At 40.0% G+C, this 18,962-nt stretch overlaps 1 protein-coding gene across 1 annotated transcript in view; it reads right to left on the minus strand.

Annotated features, from left to right (window-relative positions):
• PDXDC1 (pyridoxal dependent decarboxylase domain containing 1) overlaps positions 1-18,962 on the minus strand; it is a 54,951-nt gene that overhangs the window by 23,416 nt on the left and 12,573 nt on the right. Inside the window, exons 2-8 of the mRNA XM_040256733.1 lie at positions 13,853-13,926; positions 13,280-13,345; positions 10,730-10,810; positions 8,648-8,794; positions 7,053-7,242; positions 4,586-4,654; positions 2,956-3,034 (exon numbers count right to left, since the gene is read on the minus strand). Of these exons, the coding sequence (XP_040112667.1) occupies positions 2,956-3,034; positions 4,586-4,654; positions 7,053-7,242; positions 8,648-8,794; positions 10,730-10,810; positions 13,280-13,345; positions 13,853-13,926 (706 nt within the window). The remainder of the gene's footprint in view (positions 1-2,955; positions 3,035-4,585; positions 4,655-7,052; positions 7,243-8,647; positions 8,795-10,729; positions 10,811-13,279; positions 13,346-13,852; positions 13,927-18,962) is intronic.

Raw genomic sequence — 18,962 nt, forward strand, 5'->3', positions numbered from 1 at the left:
GTAAACTGAAGCCCCTCCCATTTGTTAAGTGATTGACAGTACATTGGTTCTGTTTCTATTTAAATATACACTAAATCAGGCAGAAGAGACAGTTTTTCTGTGGCAACAAGGTGGATGGATGCTTTTTCTGTTTATTATTGTTTTTTAATAATTAACTTTACTGAATGAAGTATAATTTATGTACAATAAAATCCACTCATTTATGTGCGTGCGGTGTGCTGAATTGCTTCAGTCGATTCAATGAATTTTGACAAACGTATACGGCATGTAACCAGCATAGCATGACCCCAAAAGTTCCCTCATCTCCCCCTGAAGTTTCACTCTTCTCTCTACTCCTCACTGGCCCCAGGCAACTGTGATCTGTTTTCTTTGCTGTCATTTTATCTTCTTAGAATTTCATATAAATGGATCATATACTATGTAACTTCTTTTATGTCTGGATTTGGCACTTAATTAACATGCTTCTGAAATTCATCCATGTGGATGTGTGTATCAGTAGTTATTTTCATTTACTGCTTAGTAACCCATGGTTTGTTTATCCTACAATTTATTCATTCACCAGGGGAGGGGAATCTGGGTTGTTTTCAGGCAAGAACACTGCATCTCTACAGCAGCCTAAGAGTTTCAGTTATTCTGCATTCTCACTAGTGTTTGGCACCGTATTTTTTTATATTCTCCATTCTAACAGATGTATAGTAGTAGCTCATTGTGGTTTTACTTTGCATTTCTCTAATGACTAATGATATTAAGCATTTTATCGGCGCTTATACATTCATGTATTTCTTTGGTGAAGTGTCTACTCAAATCTCTTGTTCACTTTAAACACAGTGTTATTTATATCTGTAATACTGAATTATAAAAACTCCTCGTATGTTTTGGATAGAGTCCTTTGTCAGGAAAATGGTTTGCCAATATTTTCTCCTAGTCTGTTACTTGCCTTTCCATTTTTTTTAAAACACGGTTTTCTGGATAGCAAAAGCTTTTTTTTTCCTTAATTAAATTATAGTTGATTTACAATGTTGTGTTAGTTTCAGGTATTGTTGTTGTTCAGCTGCTAAGTCATGTCCGACTCTTTTGTGACCCTATGGACTGCAGCCCACCAGGTTCCTCTGTCCATGGGATTTTCCAGGCAAGAATACTGGAGTGGGTTGCCATTTCCTTCTCCAGGGGATCTTCCTGACCCAGGGATCACACCTGTCTCCTGCTTGGCATTCTTTGCCACTCAGCTACCTGACAGCAAAGTCATTCTTTTCCAGATTCTTCCATTAAGGTTATTACAAGATATTGAATATAGTTCCCTGGGCAGCAAAGCTTTTAATTTTTGATAAAGCCCAATTTATGGTTCTGCCTCTTGTGTCCCTAGAAATCTGTCCTCAGTCAAGGTCATAAAGATCTTCTATATGTTCTTCTAGGAATTTTACTGCTTTGGCTTTTATGCTCAGGCTTACGAACTATTTATAAGTAACATCTGCATGTAGAGTGAGGTAAAGATTGAGGTTCAAGTTTTCCTATATTGATATCCAATTGTTCCAAAACCACTGATGGAAAAAGACTATCCTTTTCCCTTTAAATTACCTTTGGCATCTTTGTTAAAAAAAAAAAACCTAAGTGACCATATTTCTATGGGTGAGTCTATTTCTGAACTCTCTTTTCTTTGGTTAAGCTCACACTCTCTTATCTTGCAGCTGTATAGTAACTCTAAAAGTCAGACAAGGTAGGTCTTCCAATGCTGTTCTTTTTCACAATGATTTTCACTCATCTTAGACCATTTTATGTCCATATGAATTTTAGAATCAGCGTATCCATTTCTATCAGCAAGGAGATCCAACCGGTCCATCCTAAAGGAAATCAGTCCTGAATATTCATTAGAAGGACTGATGCTGAAGCTGAAACTCCAATACTTTGGCCACCTGATGTGAAGAACTGACTCATTTGAAAAGACTCTGATGCTGGGAAAGATTGAAGGTGGGAGGAAAAGGAGACCACAGAGGATGAGATGGTTGGATGGCATCACCAACTCAATGGACACGAGTTTGAGCAAGCTCCAGGAGTTTGGTGATGGACAGGGAAGCCTGGCATACTGCAGTTCATGGGGTTGCAAAAAGTTGGACACGACTGAATAACTGAACTGAATTGATCCATTTCTGTAAGAAATTGGAAGTCTGCTAAGATTTTGATATGGATTGAGTTGAATATATAAATTAATTTGGGAGAGATCTGACAATAATATCAAGCCATTCAACCCATGTTTATGGCACACTTTTCCATTTATTTGGGTCTTACTGAATTTCTCTCAGCAACATTTTGTAGTTTCCAGTGTATACATCTTGCATTATTTTGTCACATTTATCCATGAAGGGTTTTTTGATGCTATTATAAATGGCCTTTAAAATTCAATTTCAGTTGTTCACTACAACCTTGATGGATTTGCTTATTAGTTCCAATGGCTGTTCTTTGTGGTTACCTTAGGACTTTCTATCTTACAATCATGCCATCTATAAATAAAGACAGTTTATTTCTCCTCTCTAATCTGTCATGGAACTATTTTTGTCATGTCATGTATGTGTCATGTAATTATTTTTCTTGCCTTACTGCACTGTCCAGAGCTTCAAGTACAATGCTGAATACAATCTGGTGAGCATAGCAGAAAGCGGTAGTTGACTTGCTATCTCAAATGTGGAGATTTAAGTGTGACATTTAAAAATTCAATTTAGAAAGGAAGCACATGATGGAGTAGAAAAGCACTTACATCCTAACTGAAAAAGTATATACACACAAACAAGAACTCCCAAAACAAACCAACATTTTACTATTATAATTCTCACCATGGTACTGATACTGTCTACCTCACATTCTTAAGACTTGATCTCTTTTAGGCTAAGTACCAATCTTCTTTTTTTCCCAATCTTCTACCTTGTGTGTCCAAAATGGAAGCTTCAGGTTCATGACACCTACCAGCATTTGCAACAAGAAGCAAGGGTAGTTTTCCTCGTTCTATGTCGTCTTTAATCAGTTTCTCCAGGAAGGCAACATCCTGGGATGGAAAGACACACCACAAAATCATGAGACAACCAACAAAAAAGCTATACAAGGAAAAATGATAACTTCTGAATGAAGCAGATACTCTCAAAATTTAACAATTCTTTTCTAGACAATTTTCCTTTTTATCCCTCTAATTATAGATGAGAAAACAAAATCATTTTACTTGAAGATTAACTAAAAACCTCAGTTAAATGAGATTAAAGTTAGAAACTACATACACAAAACCAACATTTCTCTACTTTAAAACATTTATGATTTAAAAAATTCTCTTAAACTGTCCCCCTTGTCACCACAAAAACAGCCAAAAATGTATCTCTAATGTTATGCCAACAAAGGTCTGTCTAGTCAAAGCTATGATTTTTCCAGTAGTCGTGTATGGATGTGAGAGTTGGACTATGAAGAAAGCTGAGTGCCGAAGAATTGATGCTTTTGAACTGTGGTGTTGGAAAAGACTTTTTTTTTGCAACTCTTTTCTTTTTCCCCCTCTACAACTTTTTATTTTCTTTCCTGCAACATGTGGTTGCAGTCTTGGTTGCAGCATGTGGGTTTTTTTTTTAGCTGCAGCATGTGGGATCTAGTTCCCTGACCAGGGATTGAACCCAGGCCACCTGCATTGGAAACATGAAGTCTTAGGCACTGGACCACCAGGGAAGTCCCCTAGAGAAGACTCTTGACAGTCCCTTGGACTGCAAGGAGATCAAACCAGTCCATCCTAAAGGAAATCAGTCCTGAACATTTGAAACTCTAATACTTTGGCCACCTGATGCAAAGAACTGACTCATTGGAAAAGACCCTGATGCTGGGAAAGATTGAAGGTGGGAGAAGGGGATGACAGAGGATGAGATGGTTGGATGGCATCACCGACTCGATGAACATGAGTTTGAGCAAGCTCCGGGAGTTGGTGACGGACAGGGAAGCCTGGAGTGCTGCAGTCCGTGGGATTACAAAGTATCGGACACAACTGCGACTGAGTGACTGAACTGAACTGAATGTTATTCAATGATGTATCTAAACCAGAAAACCTAACTACCTTGAAAAAGAAATGCAGAATCCTAAAACCTATCCCTTCTGCTTCTGACTTCAGTATGGAAAGCCTCACCATTTGTACGTCTGAACATAAGCAGAATCCAATCCCAAGGATTATGATAAACAACCTTACTTTCAAAATCTGCCCACTCATAAATCCAGGTTATCAGTGATAACCATTTGAAAGAATGGTTTAGGAGTTTCTGATGCTTAATTGAACTCCAAGTTTCTACTTAAAGCAGGTGATACAGTGATTATAAAACTCCTTAAGAGCCAGGTGCTGCTCACCTTTCTGCCAGTTAACCTGTGTGGACATTCAAACCTGGAAGCATGTATTAGGGAATGGGAAGATCTAAGCACCCCATGAATAAGCTAATAATTATCTGGAGGCCAGCGAACAGAGCCACAGTTGAAAGGAAGATACAGTTTCAAAACACAATTCTTTCTTATTTTAGAAACTTACCATCAGAGCTTACCACTGTGTTTTACCATTATAAACTTTACCATCAGAGCTTACCATCTGATGCTGGGATCCAAACACAGTGTTACAGGGCACCCGACACAAGCAGGGAAAGGGCAAGCCAAGCTGTGGGGAGAAGCACGCAATTTCACAAGAAGGATCTTTGTCTCCATCCCCTTACATCCCCGAAAGACTGTGGTTCTAAGTCACAATTATTCTTTTAAAACAATCCCTCCCTTAGGAACACTTAATATTATAAATATATAGATGTTAAAGTATATTTAGAGAGTCAAGCCAAAAAAATCAAGTGGTGGAGGAGGGTGGGGTGGTAAATTTCCAGAAGCTGTCTTCTAAGAGGATACAGACAATGTAAAATTTTCTAAATGAGTCAATTGAATGAGTAACTATCAACTCATCTTCTAAATGAGTACCTATTCTTTGCTGTATTTTAGAATATGCCAAAAAAACAAAAAACTTTTCCAAATGGAGAAACAAGCTGAGCCTTTAGCATTTTGGGGGGTAATTTAGGATCTTCCCTCCAAGGATTAGTGGTAGATAACACCGCCTAAAGGCATTCAAAGAACAAAACGTATTTATGGGCCCACCCATTCCTAAAAAACAATCAATATGGAGCAACAGATGTACATATCTCAAGAGAAATGAAGTGTTATAAAGACAGTAATTGTCAAATAAATTTTATATTCTTCATTTTTAGCTTCCAAATCCTTAAGGAGATTATGTTTTAGGAATTTTTTAACATTTGAACATATTGCTCTATATAACTAAGACTTGTAAGCCTTATAGACCAAAAATTTAACGAGCATTTTATTCACATTTTTTTCCTGTAAAGAATCTTTGCTCTAAATTATGAAAGTGAAACCCAAGTAAAACACACAATAAATAATTACAGAAATTGAAAGTGAAAATGTCGTCCCATTCCCCACACCCCTCAGAACCCCCAGTTGAGCCACAATCTGTCACTGTTGGGCTTCCCTGATGGCTCAGACAGGAAAGAATCCACCCGCAATGCAGGAAACCCAGGGTTGATCTCTGGGTGGGGATGATCCCCTGGAGAAGGGAATGGCAACCCACTCCAGGCTCATTTCCTGGAGAATCCCATGGACAGAGGAGCCTGGCAGGCTACAGTCCACAGAGTCACAGAGTTGGACACGACTGAGTGATTAACATTACTCCTGTTAATAGGTTAGTATAGGACTTTCCAGATGTTTTCCAGGCAAAAATATAATGTATTTATATATTTTTCCAGGTATTAAAAAAATGCACATTAGCATGTATATACTTTTAAAACATGAACACCTGCCACCTGCCTTTCCCACTTAACACCCTCACATATTTTTTGAAGAGTCGATTGCTATCCCAAGACAGCTTTGAGCCCCTAAGAGCCTGGCTCACAGCAAGTACCCAATAAGTAATTTGTTTCGTGTTTCTACAGAGGTATTATAAAATTCCTCATTTTGTATACCCTTAAGAAGAGGGCATGATTTCTTTTTTTTTTTTTTTGATGTGAAAACGGGTAAAAATACTCTGTATTGCCAACTTGATTTAGTCCACTTAGGTTAATATTTGTTGTTGCTGATTAGTCAACCAAGTCGTGTCTAACTCTTTTTCAACCCCAAGGACTATACCCCATCAGGCTCCTCTGTCAATGGGATTCTCCAGGCAAGAATACTTCTCTTCCTCCAGAGAAGAGGAGGACACAATTTCTCGCCGCCAGTGACCAAGGCTCAGAAACAACTCAACTCCCGAGTCTCCCCTATGTGTCTCCTGGGGACTTCTCCCATCTTACAGAAGACAATCCCTCCAGTTCTATGGGTTTTGCTTTAAAATGTTCTTGGCCAAGAGGCTTAACAGGTTCTTGACTCAAGGTAGCACCCTAATCAAGCTTTCATAAACTCCAGAAAAGGATAATGCTCTTTGATCTAATAATTCTAGATTGGCTCTGAAAATCCATCTGAGGAATATAACCCAAAGTATAGAAAAAGCTTTATGCACAAAGATGTCCATAAGAGCACTATACAAAGAAAATTTCCCAAAAATGGTCATAAAAAGCTGAAGAATACAAACACTCTAACTGTCCAAAAAGAAAAAAAAAATTTTTAAATACTATACACTCACTTGAAGGAATATCATGAAGGCATTAAAAATATACTTTACTTTGAAGGACTGATAAAACATGATATGCGCCTGTTACAACAGTAAGTGAAAAAAGCCATGTATAGCCATGTAAAAACATACATGCCCTCTGACTGAGCGAAGTCTGAAAAGAAATAAAGTAAAATGTTGACTATGGTTGCCTTTGGGCAAATAAAAAAGACATATATAGCTCTCTAAACTTATTAATACACACTTACATCTAAAAATGACAAAAGACGCATGTCAGAAAATCATCTTTCTTTTCACTTGGAAAAAAAAGCGGCTAAAGAAATAGATCAACACACTTGAAAAACTTCTAGGACAGAATAAAGCATCGTTTCCTTAAACGATTGCCCTTATGCCACATTACCTGATTACAGAGGTACTGGCCCAGGCCAGGCCTAGCAGCAGCACTTAGATAGATCACAGGCTTCCTGTTATATAACACGTTGAACCCATCCACTACGAAGTCTTCATAACGGGAATGGATGGCAAGCCTACAGATCTTTGCGAGTCCTTCTCTTTCTTCTTCGTGGAAATAAGCACAGCCATTTTCATACCTGTTAAGAGACACTCACATGTCAGTATGTTCTTACCTCTGATTTTATAAGTCCCAGTCTTATAACCATGGAAGTAAATCTTTTCTCAACCTAGAAACTGTCACCCAGATCAAAGGAGATAGGAATCACCCTCGTCTCAGATGGCTGAAAACTCACGGCAGCTGGAGGTTATAAAGAACAAAGGCAATGACCCTTTATCCACATTGAGCTCCTGGAAGAGTAGGAACTAAGAAAACCAGCAAGAAATAGGAATGCCTCAGATATAAACAGGCTGAAGATCATGGATTGGCTTACTTTACCAGAAAATCAGCACTGGATAATGTAGGCATGGTTTTTTGTAGTGTCAGCCCTAAAACGTCCAAAGTTAAGTAAAACTGTCAATAATGCTAGTCAGGCTAAGTTTTGCTTTCACTATTATCTGCTTGGAAACTTTTATTCTTCTCCATCTCTAAAGAGAAAGAGAGAGAATTACAATTACAGGTGTTGGATTTTTATTAGAAGAAAATTTCTCCTTTGCCACACAGGCACTCATACTCTCGCCAGGCCAAGCTCCTTCCCACCATCTGAAAATGAGTCTCCCAAGTTATTAAACGTTCCAACGTTAGGTAAACATTCCTTTTCCATAAAAGTAACAGCATAAAGAAACACAAAATACCACTGGTCTTTATCTTCTACTGACTCCTTACTCGGCTAGAATTCCTTAATAATGACAGTATTTACCACTGTATAAAGCAAATTTCAATTTCCCAACACATACTCATCTTCCTTATGACAACATTTCCTTTCTACTAAAACACAGCTAATACTTTAAATAAAAATACTCGAATCCAGGGACCTCCCTGGTCCAGTAGTTAAGACTGGGGGCATGGGTTCAATCCCTGCTTGAGGAACTAAGATCCAGCATGCCACACAACACGGCAAAAAAAAAAAAAAAAAGAGAAAACTCCCCCAAACTTGCCTCCATTTCACTGCTACATCTTCTATCAACATGTGCCAACTAGGAATCTTCTTTCTCTTTCCTTATTTTTATTTTTTTTAAATCACAGAAGTATGATAACACATTTATAGGAGACTTAGAAAATACAGAGCAAGATTACATATAGTTCTACTATATATAGTACCAAATAAGAAACTGTGGACATTATTCAACAGTACAGGCTCATGTCCTCAGATCCTCGCACGTATTAATTCATTGGTTCGTTTAATCCTCACAATGTCATCAAATGGATATTAAGTCTATCTCTGTTGCACAGATAGGAAAACTGAAGCATGCAGAGTGGTTAAGTAACTCTTCTGAAAGGAAAGAGGCAGATCTGAATCTAGGTAGCACAGCTCCAGAAAAGAGACTTCTCACAGCCTATATCCAACTCATAAATGCCTTTACCGGAAACTAAAAACTTATTACCTGAAAATTCTGCAGAGCCATAAGGTAGTGTCTGAAAGTATCCTAGTAGTAAGTTTTCTCAGCTTCTCTTTATCCAGAGTTGAAATGTAAGCTCCCAGACTATGCCCCAACAAAGATATATGACCTTGTTCTCCAATATTCTGAATTCTGTTAATCAAAAATATTAGATTTTTTAAAAGATATTAATCTAAGCATAAATAAATAAAACTTAGAGACACAGTATTCCACAAAAATTTCTGTCACATTTGAAACGCACTTAATGGCCTAGAAGGCAGAAATTGAGATTAAATTTAGAAAATTCAATGTGTAATAAGGTATTCATAGCTTAGAGGGAAATTTTCTTTCTGAATTCAAGTGCTAGGAGATAAATGTCCTTTTTATTGAATACCAACTAAATACACAAACTGTTTTTAAATAATTTTCTCCAAATAAGTTTTTTAAATTAAATACTAGCTGTAAGAACTATAAAGAGTAGAGCTGAGATAAAATGTGCAGAAAACAATTTAAGAATTAATAGATGAAGATCAAGTCCCTGCATTAAACAGCTATGTATAACAATTCAGCAAATTCAAGGGGAACTAGGTATTGCTTTGCATATAATTAAAGTGGATGGACTAATTTCCCTTATAAAGAATAAATGTAATAATGAAAATGACAAAGAATCAACAGGATTCTGGGCAGAGACAGTTCATAGAAAAGGAAATATAAATGGGTCTTAAAACATACAAAAAAGACACTTAAACTGATTTCTTAAGAAAAGTGCAAACGAAAACCATGCTGAAATATCATTTCTTACCTATCAGACTGGCAACAATCCATAAGTTTGCTAATACCCTTGTAGGCAAGTGTGTGGGGAAAAAGGTCCTCACACACACACAGAGTGGGAATGTAAACAGGCACAAGTCCATGCAGGGAAATTTGGCAATATCTGTCAAATTTATAAATATACAAACTTCTTCGGTCTAGCAATCTCACTTCTAGGACTTTAACCTCCAGAAACACTACTTTGAGGAAATGACAGATGTACAGAGTTACTAGCTGCAGGAATGTTTGTAAGGGTAAAACATGAATCGGAGACTAGTTAAATAAAATATGGCTCAGCCATTAACACTGTGTGCATGTTTGGTCATATCCAACTCTTTGAGACCCCAAGGACCGTACCCCACCAGCCTCCTCTGTCCATGGGACTTTCCAGGCAAGACTACTGGAGCAGGTTGCCACTTTCTCCTGCAGGGGATCTTCCCGACCCAGGGATCAAACCCACGTATCCTGCACTGCAGGTGGATTCTTTACTGCTGAGCTACCAGGGAATGCCCAGAGCAACATCAAACAGCTCTTAAAGGAGAAAGTGCCTTGTGTACTGCTATTCCAGGAATTTCAAGACATAAATGAAAAAAGGAAGACACAGAACAACGTGCAGAGAATTTAGCTCCTGGAAGCAGTAAGCATAAACATCTGGCTTGGGTGTACGTATACATGAAGTATCTCTGAAGAATACACCAGAAACTGGCAGCTAATCTCTAGGAAGGAGAACAAGCTAGGGAGGGAGAGATAAGAAGGAATACTGCCTTTGCATATTTACCTTTTCTATCTTTTTGAAATCTGAACCAGAAGAATGCATTACTTATTCTAAAAAACACTGTATTTAAAACAATTAAAGAGAAAACTAGATAAATTGCTTGATAGTGCATAAATGGAAATAAGATAAGCAGATGATTCACAGATGGCATGGCTTGCCACCAGTGAATTCAGCTGCAGTACTTCTCAGCAATCAAAAGCCCAGGAACAGAAATAGCCAGAAACAGAAGCACACAGCAGCTACCCTCTGGCCCCTGCACCAGCCCCTCCCTAAGACACAAGACCATAAAAATGACAAGGTTTTAGTAAATGATTTCCTTTTACAAAATACATTATCTAAAACATGTCAACGTCTCCCTGAAGGAAGTGAATGTTGTTGTAACTTCATATATAATCTGGAATGAAATAAGGCTTATCATTGCAGCAACTTGTATGAATGCAATCATTATCAAACCCAAGAACACAGATACTTTCAAAGAGAAGCTGCCAACCGTTCTCCATTACCGGGTGCTCTGGGGCTCCTCGTCTTCATCTCCGTGCATCAGATTCTGAACTAACTGGAGGATGCTCACCATGTCTTGTCCACTGCGGAACAGAAAAACAGTTGATAGACGGGGAAACAGCACACACCACTCCTTCCCCTCACCACAGTCTCTCACTATTTCTCTTGTCTCAACTAGCTTTGATGTGTTTCTATTACAACAGAAATAATGTTTTGAGATATAGTATACACCATCTTGTTTTTTAAAAATAAACCATAAGTTATCAACTGAATTCTGAATATAACCATACATATATTAAAGTATTAGTTGCTTAGTTGTGTCTGACTCTTTGCAACCCCATGGACTGTAGCCCACCAGGCTCCTCTGTCCATGGAATTCTCCAGGCAGGAATCCTGGAGTGGGTAGCCATTCCTTTCTCCAGAAGATCTTCCCCACCCAGGGCTTGAATCTGGGTCTACTGCACTGCAGGCAGATTCTTGATCATCTGAGCCACCACAGAAGCCCCTTACTTGTGATTAATTAAATCTTCTACCTGAATGTAAATTTGATTTTTAAAAACTTCACTAGCTTTAGCAGTATTTCTCTTCCAGTTCATTTGAGTCTTGGAGACTACTTAGTAAGCATATTATAAGGGTCAAAATAGTCCTTATAAGCTGCTGGAAGATCACAAAAGCAGCAAGAATACTCTAATACCACTGGGTATATCTAAGTTTCCCTCCATGTGGGATTCTTGTCTGTTTGTTCTAACAGAGTTAAACATGAAATGCAGGCATCGCTTATTACCACCTCTTCCCCAAACTGGATAAACTGGAGACTTGCTTAGAGTATAAACAGACTTACTTCTGTCCAAGATACGTTTTTAAATGCTCGTTACGTGAGGTGGAAACACACAAGAAGAATGTGAGCGGGGCGTTCGTTAGCAATGGCAAGGTGACTTGCAAAGCATGTGATGTCAACATGCTACCACTCTATTAAGGAGAAGGTGACATAAAAAGTTCTCCCTTTTGAAAAGCAATGTCCCCAAACCCATCTTCCTCAAGGTGCTGACCTTCATATGTGAGTGACTCTGGTCCTTGGACTCTATGCAGAAATGAAGCGAGGTGACCTTCAGGAAACCCTATGTTACAGAGCTGTGAGGACGCCATTAGTCCATGAAAAGCACTGAACTCTGCGCCTGGGAAATTGGATCTCGGATGCAGCTATCAGCATTATTAGTGTGAACACCCTGGACTGGCGTCATTAATGCACTCCCACTCTGAATTACAGATGCTCCTGGTAGTATCTCTTCTAGGGAAACTTCTGCAGGATGAGTAGAACCCTATAATTCCCTTCAGCAGGCCTGGGTGAGGAGACTTAGAAGATCTGGTTCCTGATCTCAGCTGGAAAATGAACTTCACCCATAGAGAACTTCCTCCATCCACTGGGATCCTTCCTTTGTTCTTTTGCAACCCTGAACGTATTTATATTCGGGTCAAAGGACGGCTTAAGGGAGTTGCACTATTTACCTATGCACAATTTCCTGGTTATAAAAAAATAATAAGTTTGTCTGAAGGAAACTGGGCCAGGACTTAAAATCCAAATTAAGTGCTGCTGCTGCTGCTAAGTCATTTCAGTCGTGTCCGACTCTGTGTGACCCCATAGATGGCAGCCCTCCAGGCTCCACCGTCCCTGGGATTCTCCAGGCAAGCACTGGAGTGGGTTGCCATTTCCCTCTCCAATGCATGAAAGTGAAAAGTGAAAGTGAAGTCACTGAGTCGTGTCCAACTCTCTCAGCGACCCCATGGACTGCAGCCTACCAGGCTCCTCCACCCATGGGATTTTCCAGGCAAGAGTACTGGAGTCGGGTGCCATTGCCTTCTCCAAACATCCTGTAAAAACTGTTGGCTGAACAACTACTTATTTTCCTGATATTTTCCCTGCTACTTCAAACCACAAACATTGGACAGATTTCCTTTAGTTGCCAAAAAATAAATCACTCTACTAATAAATGAGCTGATGCTTTCCTTTCATTTTCTTTTCCTTACTATGCAATACAATGGTAAATCTTATCAAGTTAAAATAACTCTCACAATAAAGCTCAGTCTACCAGATCGCTGGTTTCAAGGATGAAACAAGTATGATAGTTGAGTTATATTAAGAGTCTGTATATGCTTCTAAGAGGCTGTGTTAAACTCTGAACGGGGAAGGGGGAGAAACAGTAGGTATAGCAGCATCACCAACCAGCCAACAGCATTTCACTTTTCTGATGTTACACTGCACAGAACTCTCAATTTGCTTTGTGTTCATTAAAACTGTAAATCAGTGATGGTAAAATCTTGCTTTAAAGAAAATGTACACCCCACGTAAAGGTGCTTATCTGTTGTTGTTTTTTAAACCTTTTATTTACTGCTGGAGTACAGCTGATTAACAATGTTGTGATAACTTCAGGTGGACAGCAAAGGGGCTGAGCCATACATATACACGTATCCATTCTGCCCCAAACTCCCTTCCCATAACATTGAGCAACTGTGCTAAACAGTAGGAAAAAGAGCTTCTCTTCCTTGCCACCTACCTGCCTTGCAGTGGCCCTGGAATATCCCCTGATAGGAGCTTCTTTCCATTTTCCTCCTCTGTTCTTCTAATTTAAAGGAAATAAAAAATTGTTATATTTCTAACACTGGAGCATGAACATGTGATAATATTGCTCATAAACTCTAGTAACTGATGTGGGATTGGAAACACACATTACCCCACCCCCACCCCATCCCAGCCCCCCAGGCTGGGCTATAGTTTAATTTCAGGAAAAGAATACTAAAAAAAAAGAATAATACTTCAACCCATTTCTTATTTACTTGACGTACTATATGACCTGAATATATAGTAAGAAGTATTTCTAGAGTCAAGTTAATATATTAAGTAAATTTTAATAGGCAGAAGTGAAAATTGTAAGTCCTGCCCCTCAATTTCAAAATCCTTTAATGATAAAGCACCTTCCACTCAAGACAAACACCAATTTTAAAGTCAGCTGCAGCTAAGCATGATGTTCTGAAAGCAAGTGGTGTCTTCAACAGCAGGAAACCAGTGCCACCAGTTTCGCAGCAGGCTGAGCGCGTTTAATGGGGTCACGTCTGTTCCGCAGGCTCACCTCTGGCTGTCCTCGAGCATCTTCATGGCCTCCTTCAAGTTTTTTCCCATTTCAGCTAGAGTAGGGTCTGCTATCTGGAAAAAAATTTTTCAAAAGGTTAAGTGTTAACAACCCTCTAATACTTCCACAACAGAGTTCATCGAGAAAAAAACTAAATTTTAAGTCCATCTTCTTCTGGATTTATTATAACATACTTGGGTTATGAAGCACATGCTTGATGTCAAAATTCCAACAGTACAAAGTCCCAGCCCCCCGGAGGCCACTTTTGGCATGTGCCTCTCCAAGCTTCCCTCTCCTCACGTGCGCTTCTCCACACTACTTTTTTCCTGCTTTACAGTGAGTACCGTTCCACATCAGTAGGTCCGCTTCATTCTCTTTAGCGGTTACACCTTTTTGCATCTGATGGATGTATTATAGTTTAACAGTCCTGAATTAATGGACCTTTTAGGTTACTTGAGTTTTTCACTATTAGAAGAAAGTCCACAGAAGTATGAATAGCATACTATTTGTTTTACGGCTGTAGCAGGCTGAAAAATGGGGCTTCCCTGGTGGCCCAGTGGTAACAATCTGCTTGCAATGCAGGAGATGTGGGTTCAGTTCCTAGGTTGGGAAGATCCCCTGGAGAAGGAAATGGCAACCTACGCCAGTGTTCCTGCCTGGAAATCCCATGGACAGAGGAGCCTGGAGGGCTATAGTCCATGGGGTCGCAAGGATCGGATACTGCTCAGCGGCTAAATCACCACCACCAAGCTGAAAACTAGCCCCCCAAAAGACGTTCATATCCTAATCCCTAGAACTTGTGAATGTGTCCCTCATGTGACAAAGTCTTTGCAGATGTGATGAAACTATGGTCATCCAGGTGAGCCCTGAGTGCACTAGCATGAAGCAACGTGAGAGAACTGGAAGGAGACCACACACAAGCGCAGAGAGCAGGTGCTGTGCTGCCAGAGCAGAGAGAGACCTCAAGATGCTGCCCTTAGAACTGCCACCAATAAAGGCAGGGTAGCTGGCAAGCAACAAGCTGGAACAAGAAAGCAAGGGACACCCCAGAGCCTCTGCAGGGAGTGCGCCCTGCCATCCCTTGATGTCAGTTCACCGACAATGATTTCAAACTTCTGGCCTCCAGAACTGACAGAGAATACATTTCTGTTGTTCCGAGCTACCCAGTTTGTGTTAACAGGTTATAGCAATCACATGAAACTCCTACATTCAAGAATTTGCAAGTGCTTCTAAAACCTCCGGACACTTACACAAACTCGTAATACTGACGTCTCCAAAGAATTTATCATTCATATCCTTTTGGATTTTAGTACCAAGTGCACATCTACCGCCCATTCAAAACATAGACGGAACTAAATTTTTTAAATTCTCACAGAATTAAAACATTCACTCTTTCTTCTTACATCTCCGTAACAATTTTTAGGGAGACAGTCTTGTTGCCATGAATTTCTATGTAGCATGAGTTGAGTTATAAACAATTACAGAAGCTCTCTTTTGTTCCCCTCTTAAGTGTACTTCAAGTGTATTTATCTGCATTTTCCTCCAGTTGTCTACTGTACCTGGTAACAGTTTATCTTATGTAGATGTGCAATGAGTATTATCTTTAGTGTTGCATTACCTCCTCAAAATTGTGTTCTTTTTCTTAAAGAAATTCTGTTTACCAGTTTGAGAATACCGGGGTGGGTAGTCATTCCCTTCTCAAGGGGGAGCTCCCAACCCTCAGATCAAACCTGAGTCTCTCACATTGCAGGCGGATTCCTTACAGTCTGAGGCACCAGGGAAGTCCCAGTGTAAGTATCAGAAAATGTTAAATCAAGAAGGGACCTGAGGGGTCTAGTCTAGGAATTGCCAACCTGCGTTCTTTTGAGCCTTAAGACTCTTGGGAAGAACTTTAGGGAGAAGGGGCTCGGCAGCCACCTGGAGCTTCCAGCTCCGCTCCCCTTTAAAGTCAAATTTCCAAAAAAGGAAAAGGATAGCATGAAAGCCTCCGTTTCCAGTCTAACATCTTAATTATTTATAACTTACTTATTTTTCCCTGCACTGCACGGCAAGTGGGATCTTAGTTCCCCAACCAAGGATCGAACCAGTGCCCCCTGCAGGGGAAGTGCAGAGTCCTAACTACTGGACCGCCAGGCCAGGGAAGTCCTGGTGTGACACCTCAGAGAGGAAACTAAGACTTGGAGAAGGACAGTGACTTGCCTAGGCTCATGTAACTAATCAAAGACAGAGAGCTGCCAGAACCCTGGTTTCCTGATCTGTTTCTGTCTCTATTACATCACACTGATTCTACAAGGGGTTAGAAAAGAATCATGTAGCCACATCTGACCTGATTTTTACAAAAGATAGAAAAATCACTTAAAAAACAACAGGTGTTTCCAATAAAAATCACACTTTAAATGTAACCACAAGGTGGGTGAGAGAGCAATTTAAAAGGGTCTCCTTGTTCTTCCTTAACAGTTCTGAGTAGGAGGAGGAACAAGATAATGGTCAATAGAAGTGATCTTGCTCCCCAGTCTGCTGGTCAAGGTCCTTACCACCCACATCTCCTGTGACACTCCATCTTTGAGCATCTGACCAAATGCAAAGACAAACAGTTTGGTTGATCAATTACTCTTCCCTGTTTCATACTTATAACATCTGTCCTGTCTGAAATGTCCCTGTGCCTTTTATCTACCGCTAACCACCTATTAAATCAGGATCCACTACTTTCAAGAAACCCTTGTGGATAAAATCACTTTCACTTTTTCACATCCCCTCTAATGATATCGATACCATTTTTTCATACATCAAACATCTGGACTCACTGACTGACAAATGATTGTACTAATATTCACGGGAACAGCAGGATGGAAGGCTTGAACCCGAGGCCATTCCAATATGTATCTGCCCAATTTCTCACATCCCTCACTGTCAACTGTGTTACAGGTGGCCTTCCCAGTACAGGTATCCTCCCCAGTAAGAGCATATGCTTCTTGAAGGCAGCCATTCAGACTCCCACTGGTTCTGCCTTCTCTTACAGGCCTCAAGGGCTTCCCTGGTGGCTCACTGGTAAAGAATCTGTCTGCAAGGCAGGAGATGCAGATTTTATCCCTGGGTCAGGAAGATCCCTCGGAGAAGGAAATGGCAACCCACTCCAGTGCCTGGAGAATCCCATGGACAGAGGAGCCTGGAGGGCTAAAAGTCCATGAGGTCGCAAGAGTCAGACACAACTGAACAGCTAAACAACAATAGGCCTAAAATGTCTAAAGTCAGCCTGAGTCTTGGATTGCCATATTGCCTCTGAAACCCCTCAGGAAGGCACAGCATACTGGATATCAACATATTGGCTCTAAGTTCAACACAACTAACTTTTCCTATAAGATTGAACAGATTTTTCAGTTAAGAATAGACAAAGTAGTTGACTTAAGAAGCAGCTTCATATGATAATACTTATTTTTAAACACCAGAATCACATGTGATGACAAGACGCTGACTCTGAAAGAGGCAGAAGGGAAGTGCAGCTTCGTATTTCCCCATCTGAGTCTCTCTCTCAAGAGCACACACTCATTGAGTGGAGAGGCTGACATTTAAATAGTTCTTGCTCCTACTCTCTTTTAGGGAGTGAAGTGGGGGCAGGGGGTGGGGTAGCAGATGGGTAAGGAAAATAGCACGTTTTAGTTAAATGTGAATAGAATGTGACTCCAATGCTATAGAACCGCATGGGCTTGTTCTGTTAACAGGATAATCCAAAATATAAAATGTTACCCAGCTGCAGGATATCAGGCCTTAAGTCAAAGAATGCTCTAAGAAAAATATTTATCAATTGGTTACTTAAAACTAAAAGCCATGCCTCCATACACTTCTACTGAGGACAGTGACTACTTTCTTCTTCACATTTCCCAACCTCAATACCTGTTACAGGGCCAGACAAAGGACTTGTGTGATAAATGTTAAAAAACAATAGCAGGGCAACAGCCAGACACAAACCAAAATGAGCAAAGAATTAAGCTGAATAAAGATGTCCAGCATGAAGAAGACTGTTTTACACTATTCAGGGAAGAAAAAAATAGTATTCTATGCCAGCTTCCTGGGAAAAATGTCGTATTTTTCAAACCTTAGCACCTAACACAGGGCCTGGAGCAGAAAAAGGACTCAATGAGATGTGTGATCCTTAACTTACTGTGGTCCCTCATTACTAACACTTACTGAATTGCTCTCTATATTCCAGGCATCATCTAATTAACACCTTTATATACATTGTTGTTGTTTATTCGCTAAGTCAGCTTGACTCTTTGTGACCCAATGAACTGCAGCACGCCAGGCTTTTGTGTACTTCACTATCTCCCAGAGTTTGCTCAAACTCACATCCATTGAATCGGTGATGCCATCCAACCATCTCATCCTCTGTTGTCCCCTTTTCCTCCTGCCCTCAGTCTTTCCCAGCATCAGGGTCTTTTCCAATGAGTCGGCTCTTCTCATCAGGTGGCCAAAGTATTGGAGCTTCAGCATCAGTCCTTCCAATGAATATTCAGAGTTGATTTCCTTTAGGATTGACTAGTTTGATCTCCTTGCAGTCCAAGGGACTCTCAAGAGTCTTCTCCAGCACCACAGTTCAGAAGCGTCAATTCTTCAGCACTCAGTCTTCTTTATGGTCCACACATGGTCCTGACATCCATATATGACTACTGGGAAAACCATTTATCACTGACTATACGGATCTTCATTAGCAAAGGGATGTCTCTGCTTTTCAATACGCTGTCTAGGTTTGTCATAGCTTTCCTTCCAAGGAGCAAGCATCTTTTAATTTCATGGCTGAAGTTATCATATGCGGTGATTTTGGAGCCCAGGAAATTAAAATCTGTCACTGCTTCCGTTTCTTCTCCATCTATTTGCCATGAAGTGATTACATACATTACTTCCTAGCAAACTCAAAGTTACAGAGTTAGCAGGCTTCAGAGCCAGAATTTAGAACAAGGTCTGAGGATTTCCCTGGCACTCCAGTGGTTAAGACTCCAAGCTTCCAATGTAGGAGGTGCAGATTTGATCCCTGGTCAGGGAACTAAGATCCCACATGCCTTGAGGTGTGGCCAAAAAAAAAAATTTTTTTTTTTTTTAATAAAATAAGGTCTGA

The sequence above is a fragment of the Oryx dammah genome, unplaced genomic scaffold (assembly GCF_014754425.2).
Source record: "Oryx dammah isolate SB20612 unplaced genomic scaffold, SCBI_Odam_1.1 HiC_scaffold_2, whole genome shotgun sequence".
Taxonomy (NCBI): Eukaryota; Metazoa; Chordata; class Mammalia; order Artiodactyla; family Bovidae; genus Oryx; species Oryx dammah.